Source organism: Thunnus thynnus, chromosome 19 (assembly GCF_963924715.1).
Source record: "Thunnus thynnus chromosome 19, fThuThy2.1, whole genome shotgun sequence".
Lineage (NCBI taxonomy): Eukaryota > Metazoa > Chordata > Actinopteri > Scombriformes > Scombridae > Thunnus > Thunnus thynnus.
The window spans coordinates 201,549-220,317 of NC_089535.1; the positions used below are offsets into that span (position 1 = coordinate 201,549).

Consider the following 18,769-nt stretch of genomic DNA (forward strand, 5'->3'; position numbering starts at 1 on the left):
TCACTGAAAACAGTGAAAGAGGAGATGGATTTTATTTGGACCAGGATCACACCTGGAGAGACCAAACAATCAGGACCGTCTGATGTGATGCGTCACTTCCTGTTAGTATCAACAGTTAATCATGTTGATTGATCACTAATCAATGAATCTTTTGTCTTCCCCTTCTGGCAGTGAGAGTAACGACAGAAACACTGTTGATCCATTCGGTCCGATAACACGATTCAATTATTTTATCTCCATTCAAGTTAGCATAGCGCTAACAGGAAGTTAGCTGCTCAGCTGGTGGAGGTCTCTACTGAGCATGCTCAGTAGAGACCTCCACCTTTAATGTATCAGACGTTTCAACACTGCAGGTTTAAAACAAAAGAAAAGACAAAGATGAAGAAACAAATAAAGAGGAAAACACTGACGGTTCATTTCTTTCTCTTCTGTTATTGATGAATCGATTATTGATGAATCGATTATTGATGAATCGATTATTGATAAATCGATTCATCATCGAGTGAATTAAAGACTTTCAATCGTTGAACTTTGTTTTCTTTGAGTTTTGAAACGTTTCACATCCACAGTTTCTGTGTTTTTACTCGTCTGTGTTACATGTTGTATGTAAAGTTGAATTCTTCTGTGTGAGATGTGGTTCCCAACCTGGGGGTCCCGGCCCCCCGAGGGGCCGCGCCGTGGTTACAGAGACGGCAACAAAAATATTAATTTATGTAAAATCTGTCTTATAATTTCTGACTTTTCTCATATTTTTGCTTTTTCTAGTGAAATGCAGGAAACCTTCACCTCTAAAAACATTTTAAATTAAACAATGAAAAACTACATGAAACAGTTGCATCATGGGAACTGAAGTCCTCACCTGCTGCTTTCTGTCTTTCTTTATTTCTTTTCTTTTCTTTTCTTCTTCTATGATTTTCCTTCTTCTCTCACTCGTTTCTGCGTCTTCTTCTCTCTCTGTTGTTGTGTTGTGCTGTTGCCATGGAGACCGACCTCTTTGCCCGCCCCCTCCTCTCTCTCTCTCATTTAAATGTTCAGTTTTAGTTTTTAATTCTTTATTTTTCTTTCACTAAAACAATCAGATTTAATTTTGTAAATTTGATCATTCTGACAAACCTGAAAAAACAAAGTAAAATGTTTTTTAAAGAAACAGAAAAGTGTTTTATAATAAAAACTTTATATACAGAACATCAACACATCATAAAACCAATAATGAAATATCAATCCAGACTGTTCATGTCTGTTTTATATTTTAATATCAAATGATGAAAACATGAATAATTGCAGGAAAAGGACGAGTTGACAGTGAAACATGTTTCCTTGTCAGACGCAGGTTGGATCATGTGACCAGAACAAAGCGTCTTGTTGCTCCTCGTCTGATAAACATAAAGAAATCACTAAGATTGTCTTTTTATGTCTTTACTCTTCATAGTTGACACACAAACTCTAATAAATGTATTTCTGATCTAGTTGGTACTAAAAGTCTAACGAGAACATTTGATTTATTATTTATTGTATTTAACAGTTTACATGTCACCAGGTTATAGTTTAAAGCTAATTTACATCTGTGGTCAAAGAAACAATACAGAGTAAAAACAACATACAGAGTTGTACAAAAAGATGAAATATGAAACTACACAGTTTAACATCACAGCTGAGCAGCTTTAACAGACTGTAAGTTGGTTTTAAACACAGCAGTGAGACAGTCTGATCTATATAATAATAATAATATATAATAATCTGCTGCAGAAGATATTCTGGATCTAATAAAACTCACTGAGCGAGTGAACACAGAGTCACATAGTGGAGGACAAAACATTTAACATCTGAGAATAAACTAAAGTTGTCAGAGCTCAGTAAATTGTATTTATCCAGAAGCCTCCAGTGATGTTAGTTTGTTAAAGGGCTGTTTCTCCAGCCTGACCTCAACATGTAATACAACATGTGATCAATAAAACATCTGGGAAAGAATCACAGCTGCATAAACATCTGCAGCGTCCAAACAGAGACAGTTTCTAACATTTGCTAAGTTGTACTTTATGGTTTTAACCGTGTTTTTAACATGTTTCTTAAAGTTGAAACTCGGGTCCAGTTTCACAACAAGATATTTAAAACCAGTCAGTTTCCTTGATGAGAACATCAGCGTTAGGAGGAAAAACCTTTTGTCTTGTTTACATTTAGACTCAGACATGATTGATCGAGACAACGTCTGATCCTTTCTGATGCAACCGTTAGCTTAGCAGCAGCTAGCTCAGCTGTTTCTGCGTGTGTGTACACGACGGAGTCACATTACACTGATTCAGCCTCCCGTCATCATCTTCCTCTCTGTGTTACTATAAGCTGCTTCTGCTGACTGATAAAATCCTGGATGGACTTCATCATCACACCTGTCTGATCTTCATCATCACACCTGTCTGATCTCCATCATCACACCTGCCTGATCTTCATCATCACACCTGCCTGATCTTCATCATCACACCTGTCTGATCTTCATCATCACACCTGCCTGATCTTCATCATCACACCTGTCTGATCTTCATCATCACACCTGCCTGATCTTCATCATCACACCTGTCTGATCTTCATCATCACACCTGTCTGATCTTCATCATCACACCTGTCTGATCTCCATCATCACACCTGTCTGATCTTCATCATCACACCTGTCTGATCTTCATCATCACACCTGCCTGATCTTCATCATCACACCTGTCTGATCTTCATCATCACACCTGCCTGATCTTCATCATCACACCTGTCTGATCTTCATCATCACACCTGCCTGATCTTCATCATCACACCTGTCTGATCTTCATCATCACACCTGTCTGATCTTCATCATCACACCTGTCTGATCTCCATCATCACACCTGTCTGATCTTCATCATCACACCTGTCTGATCTTCATCATCACACCTGCCTGATCTCCATCATCACACCTGCCTGATCTTCATCATCACACCTGTCTGATCTTCATCATCACACCTGTCTGATCTTCATCATCACACCTGTCTGATCTCCATCATCACACCTGTCTGATCTTCATCATCACACCTGTCTGATCTTCATCATCACACCTGTCTGATCTCCTTACAGCTGATGATCCATCTGGAGCTTCAGACCGCAGAGCTCCGCAGGACGTTTACATCTAAACTTCCTTTAACTGAGTCCTTCATGAGCTTTAACTGCACAGCAGGTCGGTTTTTGTCTCAATGAATCTACTAAACGCTGTCCTGCCGATCAGATTATTGATTATTGTAACTGTATTGATAACCATTGCATCTCTCTAAACTTCTGTTTGATCCACAAACACACGAGCTCCTCTCTCTCCTCTTCTCTCTTGTCTCTCAGGCGTCTCTTGCTGGACCAGCTCCCGTCCTGGACCAGCTCCCATCCTGGACCAGCTCCCGTCCTGGACCAGCGCCCCTCCTGGACCAGCTCCCATCCTGGACCAGCTCCCGTCCTGGACCAGCTCCCATCCTGGACCAGCTCCCATCCTGGACCCGCTCTGCTTCCCTGCTGTTGCTGCCGTTTCCTGAGGTTTTGGATCTGGTTCTTCATCCTGTCTCTCTCTGAATGACGTCTTTATCCTTCTCCTGTGTGTGTGTGATGGCGTGGTGTGTTGTCTGTCCTCCTGCCAGGTCTCCATGGTGATGCAGGTCACATGACTCAGGTCCTATTCTGTTGTGGTGGCACCTGGAAGCTGCTCTTCATCCTCCTCATCACATTCTTCATATATATTATAAATCCATTTCATAAAACATGTAGTTAAGAGCTCACAATCTGATTGGTTGATGATGAGGATGTAAAACCTCCTGAAGTTAATCTGTGATGTGTACAAATAAAACTGACTTGACTTCAATCACTTGAAAATATATAAACTGTTTTTTAAATGTCAACAAAATGTATAAATTGTATAAAACATAAATGATACAAATATATAAAATACATTATAATAAAGGAACTGTACTGAAAATATCTAAAGTATATATAAATTGTATACAGAATACATAAATGAAACATAAAATGTATTTTAAACATCTTACGTTTTTAATATTTCTGTGATTCTTGATGAATAAAGATGAAAAGCTGACGGACACTTTGCAAACATTTTGTTTATTTCACAGTTCATCTAAAAAATGTTTCTTTTATTTTCACAGTTTATCAAAATGTTCACGTCAATGTAAAACATTTGATATGACATAAATACAAGATTGATAAATATAATTATGTTTAAATTCTTTTATTTTCAGTCACAGATTATCGTCTTTATAAAAACTGATGAGACATTTCATCCTGATTCTCAAAAACATAAATATTTTTTTTCTGATTCACATTTATATCTTTAAAGGTGCAATATGTAAGAGTTCATCCTCCACATGCTACGCTACGTTAGCGCCGTATCAACAGTGCATTATCAGTGCTCTGTTAGCTAGCAAACTAGGTAGCTAGGACTTTGACTAAGTATGGTAGCAACATCAATTCAGTGCTAATGTTGAGCTAACGTTGAGCTTGAACAAACCTAAACTAGAAGAGGAAGCGCTACTTCTTCTTCCTGTCATGTTGGACTGAGGCAGACTGGACGCTACAGTGACTCACTGTCACCTCTCGAGGTACAAAGTGGTATTACGGGACAGGACGGGCCAGGGCTAGCCAGTTAGCATGCTAACTTCAGTAGATATCTCTGCAATAAAATACACAACGTAATGTCTAAACTGTTATTTCTTCACATTCTGTCGATCGGTTTAGTTCATCACTGAATGTTTTAAACTGAAATTCTTACAAAATTATACGTATTGCACCTTTAAAATAAAAGTCATGACAGGAAGTTCTGTCCACACCTTCACAATAAAATCCAGTAAGAATGCACAACACTATTTGTAATGAGGTATTTCAAAATAAAAGCCATTCCCACAAATTAAGTTCCTCGTAAACTTCAAAATAAAAGTCAAAGCTAAGAAATAACATTAGTAATTTTTCAAAATAAGAGCAGGTAAGAATAATCAATTTCCACAATCGATCAATAATGTTTCAGATCAAATTAGTTTTGTTATCAATAAGTTCTATGTGTAATTAATAAATATATTAACATAAATTAATGATACTCAATAGAAACTGATCATTAGACAAGTTACTGAGGCTCTGATTGGTCGATCTACTGCGACAAGTTACTGAGGCTCTGATTGGTCGATCTACTGCGACAAGTTACTGAGGCTCTGATTGGTCGATCTACTGCGACAAGTTACTGAGGCTCTGATTGGTCGATCTACTGCGACAAGTTACTGAGGCTCTGATTGGTCGATCTACTGCGACAAGTTACTGAGGCTCCGATTGGTGGAGAGAAACTTTCCCATGAAGCTTGGCACCTGCAGGCCGGTTGTCACGGAGATACCGCCACACCAAACCTGCAACAAAGTTTTACTGCTGTTAGTACTGCGACAAGAAGTACTGCAAAGTACTGCTCCAAACACTAGAGGAAATATAAATATGGAGTACTAATACACAGAAGTATCACTTGATATATAGTATTTACTTTATATGTGTTTGTGTGTCGTAGTATTGGTTGTAGTGTTAGTAGTATTAGTATCAGTAGTGTTACTAGTATTAGTAGTATTAGTAGTAGTATTAGTAGTATTAGCAGTAGTATTAGTAGTATTAGCAGTAGTATTAGTAGTATTAGCAGTAGTATTAGTAGTATTAGTAGTATTACTGCAGTGTGGTGTAGTACTGACAGTGAAGGCGGGGACGAGCGTCTGGCTGAACTTTGTTTTGAAAGAGTGAAGAAGACGAAGACGATCCACGTCGATGAAGGACAAATCACCTGAAACACATCAGATGAAAACAGTGACCCACCAAAAGAAAGCTCCGGTCGCTCCTTACACTGAAAACATGACAGACATTAGCGTGAGATACTGTGACGAGCAGTTAAACTGGTAACAGACCAGTCAGTGAGCGTTGGAGCTGACAGCAGTTAAACTGGTAACAGACCAGTCAGCCAGCGTCGGAGCTGAAAGCAGTTAAACTGGTAACAGACCAGTCAGTGAGCGTCGGAGCTGAAAGCAGTTAAACTGGTAACAGACCAGTCAGCCAGCGTTGGAGCTGAAAGCAGTTAAACTGGTAACAGACCAGTCAGTGAGCGTCGGAGCTGAAAGCAGTTAAACTGGTAACAGACCAGTCAGTGAGCGTTGGAGCTGAAAGCAGTTAAACTGGTAACAGACCAGTCAGCCAGCGTTGGAGCTGAAAGCAGTTAAACTGGTAACAGACCAGTCAGCCAGCGTTGGAGCTGAAAGCAGTTAAACTGGTAACAGACCAGTCAGCCAGCGTTGGAGCTGAAAGCAGTTAAACTGGTAACAGACCAGTCAGTGAGCGTTGGAGCTGAAAGCAGTTAAACTGGTAACAGACCAGTCAGCGAGCGTTGGAGCTGAAAGCAGTTAAACTGGTAACAGACCAGTCAGCCAGCGTTGGAGCTGAAAGCAGTTAAACTGGTAACAGACCAGTCAGCCAGTGTTGGAGCTGACAGCAGTCAAACTGGTAACAGACCAGTCAGCCAGCGTTGGAGCTGACAGCAGTTAAACTGGTAACAGACCAGTCAGCCAGCGTTGGAGCTGAAAGCAGTTAAACTGGTAACAGACCAGTCAGCCAGCGTTGGAGCTGACAGCAGTTAAACTGGTAACAGACCAGTCAGCCAGCGTTGGAGCTGACAGCAGTTAAACTGGTAACAGACCAGTCAGCCAGCGTTGGAGCTGAAAGCAGTTAAACTGGTAACAGACCAGTCAGCCAGCGTTGGAGCTGAAAGCAGTTAAACTGGTAACAGACCAGTCAGCCAGCGTTGGAGCTGAAAGCAGTTAAACTGGTAACAGACCAGTCAGCCAGCGTTGGAGCTGAAAGCAGTTAAACTGGTAACAGACCAGTCAGCCAGCGTTGGAGCTGAAAGCAGTTAAACTGGTAACAGACCAGTCAGTGAGCGTTGGAGCTGAAAGCAGTTAAACTGGTAACAGACCAGTCAGCGAGCGTTGGAGCTGAAAGCAGTTAAACTGGTAACAGACCAGTCAGCCAGCGTTGGAGCTGAAAGCAGTTAAACTGGTAACAGACCAGTCAGCCAGTGTTGGAGCTGACAGCAGTCAAACTGGTAACAGACCAGTCAGCCAGCGTTGGAGCTGACAGCAGTTAAACTGGTAACAGACCAGTCAGCCAGCGTTGGAGCTGAAAGCAGTTAAACTGGTAACAGACCAGTCAGCCAGCGTTGGAGCTGACAGCAGTTAAACTGGTAACAGACCAGTCAGCCAGCGTTGGAGCTGACAGCAGTTAAACTGGTAACAGACCAGTCAGCCAGCGTTGGAGCTGAAAGCAGTTAAACTGGTAACAGACCAGTCAGCCAGCGTTGGAGCTGAAAGCAGTTAAACTGGTAACAGACCAGTCAGTGAGTGTCGGAGCTGACAGCAGTTAAACTGGTAACAGACCAGTCAGTGAGTGTTGGAGCTGACAGCAGTTAAACTGGTAACAGACCAGTCAGCCAGTGTTGGAGCTGAAAGCAGTTAAACTGGTAACAGACCAGTCAGCCAGCGTGTTACAGTAAAACGTGTTGACAGCATGTTAAATGGCCGCCGGCAGGAAGACGAGTCAGAGCTGCGACAGTCGGCAGCAGCAAAGCAGTGAAAAGTGTGTAAAAATAAAAATAAATCTCGACGTCATACTGTGCAATAAACAGGACAAAACTAATAAAAATAACAATAATAATAATAATATTTTCTTCGTACCGTTGTCATAGTTACAGTAGATTCCGATTCGCTGAGGCAACGGCCAATCCAGCGCCTTGGCTCGGTTGTTGTGCTTTGCAGCGAGCGAGCTCTGAAGCCATTGGCTGGCGTGGAGACACCACGAACCAGCGTTCTTCCCTAATTGGTCGAAGCGGCCCAGGCTGGCCCGGTAGGCCACGCCCACACTGAATGACTTCCAGTCAGCCAGGGGGCGGAGCTCCCAGTAGTGACAGCCGCCACTCATTTCCTGGTCGCCTAGGAGACAAAAAAATAAATAAAAATACATTTTTAAAAAATGTTTCAAGGAGAAAATATATTTTACAACAAAATATTACTTCATTTAAATCAAATATTTCCAAAATAAAAGCCAGAGGAAACTGCTGCAGACTTCAAAATAAAAGTCTGCCATTTCTATGGAGCAATGTCAAAATAAAATCCAGTGATAAAAAGTAGCATAGATCTATTTAAGTATAAATACTGCGTGTATACAGTATATATACTGCGTATATATATATATATATATATACGCAGTATATATATGCAGTATATATGTATATGTATGTGTATTAGTACCCAGCACTGTGTACGACTCTCCAGCGAATCGGTCGCGTCCTGCTCGACTTCCTGCGGTCTTATTGGGTGACGGTGTGGCGCTTCTACTGCTAACAAATAATGAAAACAACACATCAAAGGTCAAAGGTCAAAGAGAGAAACAAAGAACCTGCCAGAGGACAAACGACGAGGTGAAACAGCCAATGAGGTCGAGCCACAGTGACGGGATGAAACGACAGCTGATATTTATTATTATTATTATTGTCTCATCAAATAAAAACACAAAGTCTTTGTTTTCTTTATTTTCTAAATATTATGAACCTGAACGAGAAAACAACAAACTATAAAAACTATAAACATGAAGATCTGACAACTTTATTAAAAACCATCAAAAAAACGCTGTCGTGATGTGAACAGTGATGTCAGCAGTGATGTCAGCAGTGATGTCAGCAGTGATGTCACTGGCTGCATGAAGCAGGAAATGGATGAGGAAAGTGATTGGTGACACAGTAGTTGCTAGGCAACCAGGCAGCGACGACTGTTTCTACCTGAGAGTCTCGAGGAGGACGCAGTACGGAGACAGCAGAGGGACAAAAGGTCAAAACACACAGCAGAAAGAAAATGAGATTTAAAATCCTAATAAACAATCATCAGACGTCGCTATGCTAGTCAGTTCCTTCAGTCTCTGCCATTTAGCAGCTTTGCTGGAGCTTTTGATTGTATGACATGATCTTCCTCAGCAGTCATGCTCAGAGGAAGTCCTTCGTTTCATTTAAACACCTGATGACATCATCTGTGACACGTTTCCTCACCTGCTTTTATTCTCTTTGCCCTTCAGTCGGGGGTCATGACCTTTGACCCCCTGTGGCTCCCAGGTCACCGTGTCGCCCTGCACCTTCAGCTCCGGGTGAGCCGTCGCCGCATCGAAGCCAAAGTTATACGCTGGAATAAAACATGAAGAAGAATTCAGAATTTATGATTGGTTGTTTATACAGCAGTCACATGACACACATAATCAATAATAACATCACATGACACACATAATCAATAATAACATCACATGACACACATAATCAATAATAACATCACATGACACACATAATCAATAATAACATCACATGACTCACACACATAATCAATAACATCACATGACTTACACACATAATCAATAATTACATCACATGACTCACACACATAATCAATAATTACATCACATGACTCACACACATAATCAATAATAACATCACATGACTTACACACATAATCAATAATTACATCACATGACTTACACACATAATCAATATTGATTTGTATTGATATGTATTGATATGTATTGATTTGTATTGATTAGTATTGATATGTATTGATATGTATTGATTAGTATTGATATGTATTGATTAGTATTGATATGTATTGATATGTATTGATTAGTATTGATATGTATTGATTAGTATTGATATGTATTGATTAGTATTGATTAGTATTGATATGTATTGATTTATATTGATTAGTATTGATATGTATTGATTAGTATTGATTAGTATTGATATGTATTGATTTATATTGATTAGTATTGATATGTATTGATTAGTATTGATATGTATTGATTAGTATTGATATGTATTGATTAGTATTGATTAGTATTGATATGTATTGATTTATATTGATTAGTATTGATATGTATTGATATGTATTGATATGTATTGATTTGTATTGTTAGTTATATTTACTTTTATGAACGATCTACTAAATAAACAAACAACATTCACTCGTTTGTTTACCTATGGTTTCTATGGCGACAGGCTCAGAGAACTCGCCGGCGGCGGCTTTGTTTCTCGCTCGAACACGAACAACGACGAAGCGAGAATCAAACTTCAGACCTGAAGCACAAAAACAAAAACTTTATATTTTATTATTTCAATAAATTACAATAAAAAATAAAATAAATTAAATTAACGATTTTATCTCACAAATAAAAAACAGATTCAAACAAGAAGAAGCCACAGAGAACACCTGCTTCACAGTGACCTTTGACCTCTCACCTGTGACGGTGACCTTTGACCTCTCACCTGTGACATGACCTTTGACCTCTCGCCTGTGACGTGACCTTTGACCTCTCACCTGTGACGGTGACCTGTGTCTCTCGGATGTCGTGGATTTTTTCCCAGCATGCCTCTCCTGCAGCTCTCAGCGAGCTGTCCTTGTTTGTTTTTCGGTATTCGAGTTCGTAGCGTTCGATTCGCCCGCCGCCGCCACCGCCGCCGCCGCCGCCGCCGCTGCCACTGTCACCGTCGACAATAACCTCACTGGACGGTTGCCAGGCAACTGTGACAGCGTTGTCACGGACGACACAGCTGGAGGCGTCGATCTCTGGAGCTCTGGGAACTGTGAAAAACATACACCTCAAATCAAGGTACACTTACTCGTACCTTACCATCAATAATTTGTTCAGGAGCTTTTGACCGTGTCACATGGTCCTCCTCAGCAGATGGAGTTAACTCAGTTGCCATGGAAACTGTAGATCTTTGAACTTTCCTTAATTCTGAGAACATTTGGACTAAAAGACACTAAACAAGAGTCTGGAAAGACCATGGAGTCGAAAGCTCTGGAACAACAGAGTAAGTGGACCTTGAGTTCAGATTCTTTGACAAATTTAAAACAAAAGAAGAAGAAGAAGAGTGACGAGACGAAAACACGTTAAAGAATAAAATAAAAAAAAATAACAAAATGTTAAAAAGTAAACAAACATTTTATAAACAACAACAAAACAAACACGTTAAAAACAAACAAACAATCAGAAAACTTTAATAAACACCTGAAGACGACTCACCTGGCAGGAAGTGAAGTCGCTGAAGCCCCGCCCTCTCCACGCTGAAGTCGACGGTAAATTGCGACATGTTCTCCGACACCGCCGGACGAGTCGTCAGCCGGAACGCCGGCGCCATGGTTACCCTGGTAACAAGGGGGGGGCGGGAAGTCCAGCGGGTGGGCGGGGTTGAAGTGTTAATTCCAGGGGGCGGGGTTAGGAATGTTAAAGGGGCGGGGTTTATAACTGTTAACTTTTTATTTGTTAGTTTAAATTTGTGTTAATGTTTCAAAATAAATCAACAAAAAATAAAAATAAAAATAAAAATAAAAATAAAAATAAAAATAAAAATATGATCAAATGATAAAATACAAAAACAGAAAGAAAAATAAATAAAATATAAAGACAAACATGTGACGTCATTAATACAAATAAAAACAACAAAGAATGAAAAACAGAAAAAAAACATTAAAAACATGAAAATGTTAAAAAACTCAACAGTGAATTATTGAATAAATAATGATCAATAAATAAAAACAAACCTTTCTTTGATTTGTTTTGCAGCCTGAAAGAAAAGATTGAAAGGAAATAAAAACATGTTAATGTTTAGTTAAACTGGAACTGATCACTTTCATTGATTTATTAATTGAATCAGTTCAATCAGAAACTTTCATAAATCAAACAGGATCCGTTTTAACCTTCAGGAATTCTTCTTCGTTGGTGATGTTCAGTGTTTGATTTGCGAACTCGAGCAGTTCTTCACACGACAGCAGAGCGAACTTTCCCTCCGACAGCTGCTTCTACAAAACAACAAACGACTCAGAAACAAACTGGAACATTTATCAGAAAACGATCAATAACTGACAGGAACGACGTCAAAAAGTATTTGGACATAAAAATGTTTTAAACACTTTAAAAGATTTAAGAAAATCAGATTTTGTTTTATTTGTTTATTGTTTGTATGTTTACAGAATATTAAATTCTCTACCTGGAGCTCCGCCTCCTTCCTCTGCTTCTCCTCTTTGATGGCGCCGCGAAGCTCCACCCCCTTCTCCTCGAGGGCGGAGCTTAGTCGTTCAAGCTCCGCCTCCAGCTCTGATGTCACCTTCCATGACTCCTCCTGATTGGACAGGCAGAGTTTATTTAAATTATTTTTAACTGTCGTCCCTCCCCCTCTCTAAGCCCCTCCCACCTCCGTTCCCTCTCAGCCTATCAGCTGCTGACCTGCAGTCCCGTTAGCGTGGTGTCAACTGTTTCCAGGAAGGTTTGGAGCTCTTCGTTCTTATTGGCTAACGTGCTGATGATCCTGCGCAGAGCTTCCTGTTTACCACAACAACAATAAAATGTTTATAAACAGAAAAAAATGAATTAAAACTAATTTTACAGACACATCGATTAAAAAACGTGAAACAAAACACACGTTTTTAGTCAAGAACAAACTGCGTCCAGTTTCTGATCCGTTCTGTTGGATCTCAGGCCGACGAAGTGTTTGACCAGTTCAATCATTTACAGGTTGACATTTGATTCCTACAAGAAACTCATCAATCAGCTCAGTAAAGTCAGATGTTCTCATCTGTTCATAAAACCACCACAGCCGACGCTGCAGGCGCTTTATTATCATTAATATCTCCACTGACAATAACTCAGATGACCTCAGAGGGCTGATGGTCTTTCTGCTCCGCCATCACTAATCTGAGCCATCGCCCAGTAATAATAATAATAACATATAATAATAATAATAATAATAATAACCATCAATAGATTCTGATGACCTGGAAATACACTTCAACTGTAAAACACTTCATGAGTGTTTATAGTCCTGCTGACAGCAAGCAGCACAGAAAACCCTCTAATATCTAATACTGTCACTCATCAATACACCTGATTACCATCACTCATCAATACACCTGATTACCATCACTCATCAATACACCTGATTACCATCGATCATCAATACACCTGATTACCATCGATCATCAGGCCTGTTACAGTTCTGGACATGAACGAGTCGTCGCGTCTCTTCTGTGGGAAACCGGAAACAGTAATATTCACCTTGAAACCTTGGAAACATCACCATGGCAACAGATGAAACGCAGGAACGTTTTCAACGTGGCCATAAATCTGGTGAATATTTGGCAAATCAAATCAAAGCTCCGTCACTTCCTGCAATAAACCAGCTGATCCATTAACTCAACATCAACCTGCCCGAAACTCACAATCAATAAAAAAATATATTAGAAATGTCAATATCTAATATCTATATCTAATAACTAATCACTCGGTCCAGACGATCAATCAGAGCAATAAGGACCAAACTTTACCACCAAGTTACCGATCAATCTCATTAATCAATATACGAAAATCATGGCCACAGGTTATAAACATCCATGATCGATCCAGACCGAACCGAAGCGGCCGTGTTAAAGGCCTCCGGTAACACGCAGAGTACCCCCCCCCCCCGGGACAGAACAAACAACCAACCCAGCATCTAACGGGTCCGCAGTGACGTCAGCAGACGGTTACCTGATGTTTAAGGTGAGCAGCTAATTAGCATCTCGCTGCTAACTGATGGTGAATGTTTCAAGCTGCGGGTGTTTAAAGGAGGAAGGTTTCAGGCTTCATATTGTAATTTAATTTAACAAATGAGCTTTCAATGTTTTATATCTTCTAAGATTTTATTTAAACATTGAATGTTGAATGTTGGGCAAAAGTTCCTTGTTGTGTTTTACCGGATAAACAAAGTTTTATTTGTCTTCCGGTGTTTTATTTGCTGATCTGGAACCGAACCGACAGTTCTGAGATCCTCAAACATGTCAATAAAGTTTGTTTGAATGAACAGCTGATCCTCGCTGATGCTAACAGCTAGCAGCTAGCTAACCCTCTCTCTGTGTGCTCTGAGAGTCTCCTGCCCTCGGCACACTGATCAGATGTGATTATTGATCATCGATCGATCAGGTTCAGATTCTTACCTTCTGAGTGTCCATCACCTGAGAGAGAGAGACACAGAGACAGAGAGAGAGAGAGAGAGAGAGAGAGAGAGAGAGAGGGAGGGGGGGACGGAGACACCGATAGGAAGTGTCTATGTGACACTATGACTTCCTGTGTGGAGTGTCAAAATAAGAGTCTGAATCTTTGCGATGTTTTCCTGATTAATAATAATCAATAATAATAACCAATAATCTTATTTCATAAATAAAGACAAAGTGTTCAGATGATATTAAAACATGAAAAACAGATAAAGCACATATCCAACAACATTATTGATTCATTCTAATAATTTTAGACAGTTTCTATAAAGCTTTGACTTGTTTTGGACATTAATGTAGAAAAGTTGTTCTTACATGCTAATAATAACTCTCCATCTATTAATAACAGCTCTATTAATTAAACTTTGATGTAAAACGACTGAGAGGAAGCTGCCTGATGTCTCCTCACCTCTTCCTCTTCCTCTTCATCACGCAGCTTTAAACCAATCATATTACAACGAGCACACTGACAGATATTCCTGTCGCAGAGCAAGAGATGATCATTAGCCGGCGAGCACACCGACTCACCTGTTTAACAAAATAAAAGCCGTCGGAGGAATCGCAGGTGTTGCGGCTCCCCTGCTGGACAGGTGAGGTAACTGACTCTCCGGCTGTGAAGAACTTTATTCTGAAAGAGTTTGCACTCGGCAGGTCAGGTCTTTCTTTGTTACATTTAGAAATGATTTTACTTTGAAATGAGCGTTGTGTGATTCTCTCACTGAGAATCTGGGAATATATAAACAGCTATAAACTGTGGAAGATGATGAAGATGAAGATCTGCAGGTTTATGTTGATAATATTATCTGTAACTTACTGACTGTCTTAAAGATCAACACAACAAATGTAAACCAGTATTTCATAATTAATCTCATTATATTCTAAGTTTTACATTCATGATGCAAATTTACTAAAATAAAACCAGTAAATGGAGACAAATATTCAGACAATAACTGTTAAAGCTGTGAGACTCTTTTTATATTCAACTATATTTATATTCAACTATATTTATATTATATTATTATTATATTATTTTTCTTTTATTTACTTGTTTATCTTTTATTTTAGCTATTTGTGTTTGTTTATATTTCTGTTTAATCTGATATCTTATTGTTTAATTATATCTTTGTATTGTTATAAGAACTAATAGAGGTAAAAAAAATTGTTTTTATTGATTTCTGATCAGTTACAGATAAAGTTGATCATATACAAACTAAATGTTCCAACAAAATAAAAGCCTCCATGGAATCTAGCTGACTTTCAGAATAAAAGCTTCAAAGGAAACAAAGAGGCCTTCAAAATAAACTGTTTTTTTCTTTTATTTAATAATACGTGAGCTGATTCAATTGTAGACAATCGATCAATCAATAAATCAAAGGTTTGGTTGATAATCTGAGCTGAACGAGGAATCGGAGGTGTTGCGGCTCCTCTGCTGGACAGGTGACGTCACTGAAGCTCCGATCTCAACTTCCTGTCTCAGCAAAAATCCCACAATCATTGATCAGTTAGTTAGTTTACAACTACGCACTTTTATTGATTCACTAAACTCACCACAGTCACAACAACACGACACCAGCTGCAGCGTCAGTCATTGATTATATCGTCTCCCTGGATATAAAACAGTGTTGTGCTGCTGTCTTCATTGATCTCTCAAAAGCATCGATACTGTCAATCACCAGCATCGATACTGTCAATCACCAGCATTGATACTGTCAATCACCAGATGCTGCTGATCAATCAAACCCTCTTCCATCAGAGACGGGGTTCCACAGGGGTCTGTCCTCGGTCCACTGCTGTTTACATTATACATAAATAACAGAATTCCTCATAATCAATACATCAATGTCCATTTTTTGCAGATGATACGGTTTTATATGTCCCCCCCCCCCCCAGCTCAGACCCCGACTCGTCTCCAGTCTGATGGTTTCCAGTTGTGACTCAGACTGGTTTTAAATGGAGCCATGAACCTCCGTCCACGGCGTCCGGCAGCGACCGCAGCCTCACAGGTTTACTGTCCTCCCTCACCGTGAATCAGGACCCGCGTCTCCTCCGCAGGACGCCAGTCAGGTGAGGAACCAGGTCATTATTCGGTGAGATACTTGGACGTCCTCCGTGTCCGTTAGAGATCCGGTCCCGGACCCCGGACCATCAAGTCCATCAACAGTCACTCTCGTTTCATCTCTTGACCCAAACTTGACACTTTAACTATAAACTTTATTCAGCGGAGGCCACGTCTGAGCAGTAACACCCTAACCCCTAACCCTAACCCTGGTCCTGGTCCTGGTCCTGGTCCTGGTCCTGGTGCTGGTGCTGGATGATAATGGGCTCATGGGTTAATTTGCACCTTTTCTCCTTTCTGTGTGTTTTTTGCAACCTGTGGACTATTTGTTTGTTTTAATGCTTAAAGTTATTTTTTGGTCCATTTTACTGCCTGATAATTAAACAAACCTTCATATGAAGCCTCGTTACACACATACACATCACCTGAAAATGATTCAATCCAATAAGCATTCAGGTTTATATGGTTTGGAGCTTGAAATAATAATAAGTGAGCAGTGTAGTTCTGGTTCTCATTTCTCTTCCTCTGATAAAGTATCTGGATTTTATTGGTGTCAGTTGATCCTCGTCTGCTGGGTTTGACTTTAAAACTACAAAATTTTCATATGAATTTACGAAACTCAAAACTCTTTTTTAACTTCATCATTTAGTGATAAGAAGCTGTTGAGACGGAGCAGCACGTATTTTAGAAGTGGACAGTTTCATCTTAATGTATATCGTCTGGTGATGAAGAGGAGTGGTCTCCATCTGTTAAACCCTGTCCCCTCCCATCTATACATGATCCACTACCAGGACTCTTCTACAGAGCTAAACCTGTTCATGAAGGCTTTCAGGTTCATATCAGTTCTATTTGCTGACCTGTTAAAGTCGTCTCTGAACAGTATTAACCAGCCAACCAGTATGTTCTCTTCAGAATAAAACTTCCTGTGTCGTCTCCATCAACATCGGCCTCCATGACGACTAGATCTTTACATTTAATACTTGGCACATAAAGCAAACAGGACGTCTCCATTCAACCTGTTTATAAGGCAGCCGCTCACTTCTCATGTCTTTTATTTTGGTAGGGATGATGAGGCTGACATCAGCGGGTCTCAGAGCAGAGTCGGTATTATGGACATGATGGCGAGCGACAGAGGAAACTCTTCTTCATAACACAAGCTGCTCTGCGTCCCGTTGTAGTTGTGATCGTTAGCATCGTTACCTCTCGGCTACTTTTTTTACCTCTCGGCTACTTTTTAACCTCTCGGCTACTTTTTTACCTCTCGGCTACTTTTTTACCTCTCGGCTACTTTTTTACCTCTCGGCTACTTTTTTACCTCTCGGCTACTTTTTTTACCTCTCGGCTACTTTTTAACCTCTCGGCTACTTTTTTACCTCTCGGCTACTTTTTTACCTCTCGGCTACTTTTTAACCTCTCGGCTACTTTTTAACCTCTCGGCTACTTTTTTACCTCTCGGCTACTTTTTAACCTCTCGGCTACTTTTTTACCTCTCGGCTACTTTTTAACCTCTCGGCTACTTTTTACCTCTCGGCTACTTTTTAACCTCTCGGCTACTTTTTTACCTCTCGGCTACTTTTTAACCTCTCGGCTACTTTTTTACCTCTCGGCTACTTTTTAACCTCTCGGCTACTTTTTTACCTCTCGGCTACTTTTTACCTCTCCGCTAGGTTCACTCGGTCTTTTTTTAACAGACTTCTGCACTTTTTGTGCTACAAGTTCAATTTCACGCCAGTAACAGTTCAGTGCAGAGAACTCGATGTTTTGACTTTTCACGCCGCCATCAATCAGTTTTACTGTCGTTCTGCATTCATCTTCATCTTCTTCATCCTGTGACATCACCAGTCTTCTTCTTCTCTTCTGTTGGTTTTAAAGCTGAACTCAGTCGGGAGTTTGAGACCAACGACAGACTGGGAATAATCTCCCAGCTTTTGTTGTTAAACTGGGTGGAAACCATTATAGAGTTTAGAATAAAACCTGCATTACAGAACAATCCCGAGTCTTTGCAGCCGCTTCATACTGGTGCAGCCTCATACTGGTGCGGCTTCATACTGGTGCAGCCTCATACTGGTGCAGCCTCATACTGGTGCGGCTTCATACTGGTGCAGCCTCATACTGGTGCGGCTTCATACTGGTGCGGCTTCATACTGGTGCAGCCTCATACTGGTGCAGCCTCATACTGGTGCGGCCTCATACTGGTGCGGCTTCATACTGGTGCAGCCTCATACTGGTGCAGCCTCATACTGGTGCAGCCTCATACTGGTGCGGCTTCATACTGGTGCGGCTTCATACTGGTGCAGCCTCATACTGGTGCGGCTTCATACTGGTGCGGCGTCCATGACGACGTGTTGGGGGTGCAGGTTCGTTAGCAGCCGTTACTTCAGTAGATGTGACGTCTGATTGACCAGAAACACCTGAACACACGTTCACTTCAACACAAACACCGACGGGACAAAACGATGAGATTCTACAATTAAGTCAGAATATTAAAACAATATAAATTAATATTTTGAGGTAAAACTCAATCAGGAAAGAAAATGTTTATTCTGAGGAGAAAGAGGGAACGTCGTCACATTTA

At 40.3% G+C, this 18,769-nt stretch overlaps 1 protein-coding gene across 3 annotated transcripts; it reads right to left on the minus strand.

Moving 5' to 3' along the window:
* Positions 1-4,109: 4,109 nt before the first annotated feature.
* Positions 4,110-14,228, minus strand: LOC137170875 (FSD1-like protein). 3 transcript variants are annotated; one of them, XM_067574495.1, is made up of 14 exons: positions 14,082-14,228; positions 12,337-12,432; positions 12,101-12,232; positions 11,811-11,912; positions 11,655-11,677; positions 11,137-11,258; positions 10,414-10,691; positions 10,349-10,361; positions 10,088-10,186; positions 9,119-9,248; positions 8,328-8,413; positions 7,755-8,009; positions 5,730-5,818; positions 4,110-5,402 (listed from the first exon to the last, which is right to left on the minus strand). In XM_067574495.1, the coding sequence occupies exons 1-14, from the start codon at positions 14,094-14,096 to the stop codon at positions 5,301-5,303; spliced, it is 1,542 nt and encodes a 513-aa protein (XP_067430596.1). In that variant the 5' UTR covers positions 14,097-14,228; the 3' UTR covers positions 4,110-5,300. The 3 variants fall into 3 exon arrangements, with proteins under 3 accessions (XP_067430596.1, XP_067430595.1, XP_067430598.1); XM_067574494.1 differs by having other exon boundaries at positions 8,328-8,416; XM_067574497.1 differs by lacking the exon at positions 10,349-10,361 and having other exon boundaries at positions 4,111-5,402; positions 8,328-8,416; positions 10,428-10,691.
* Between the last annotated feature and the right edge of the window lie 4,541 nt (positions 14,229-18,769).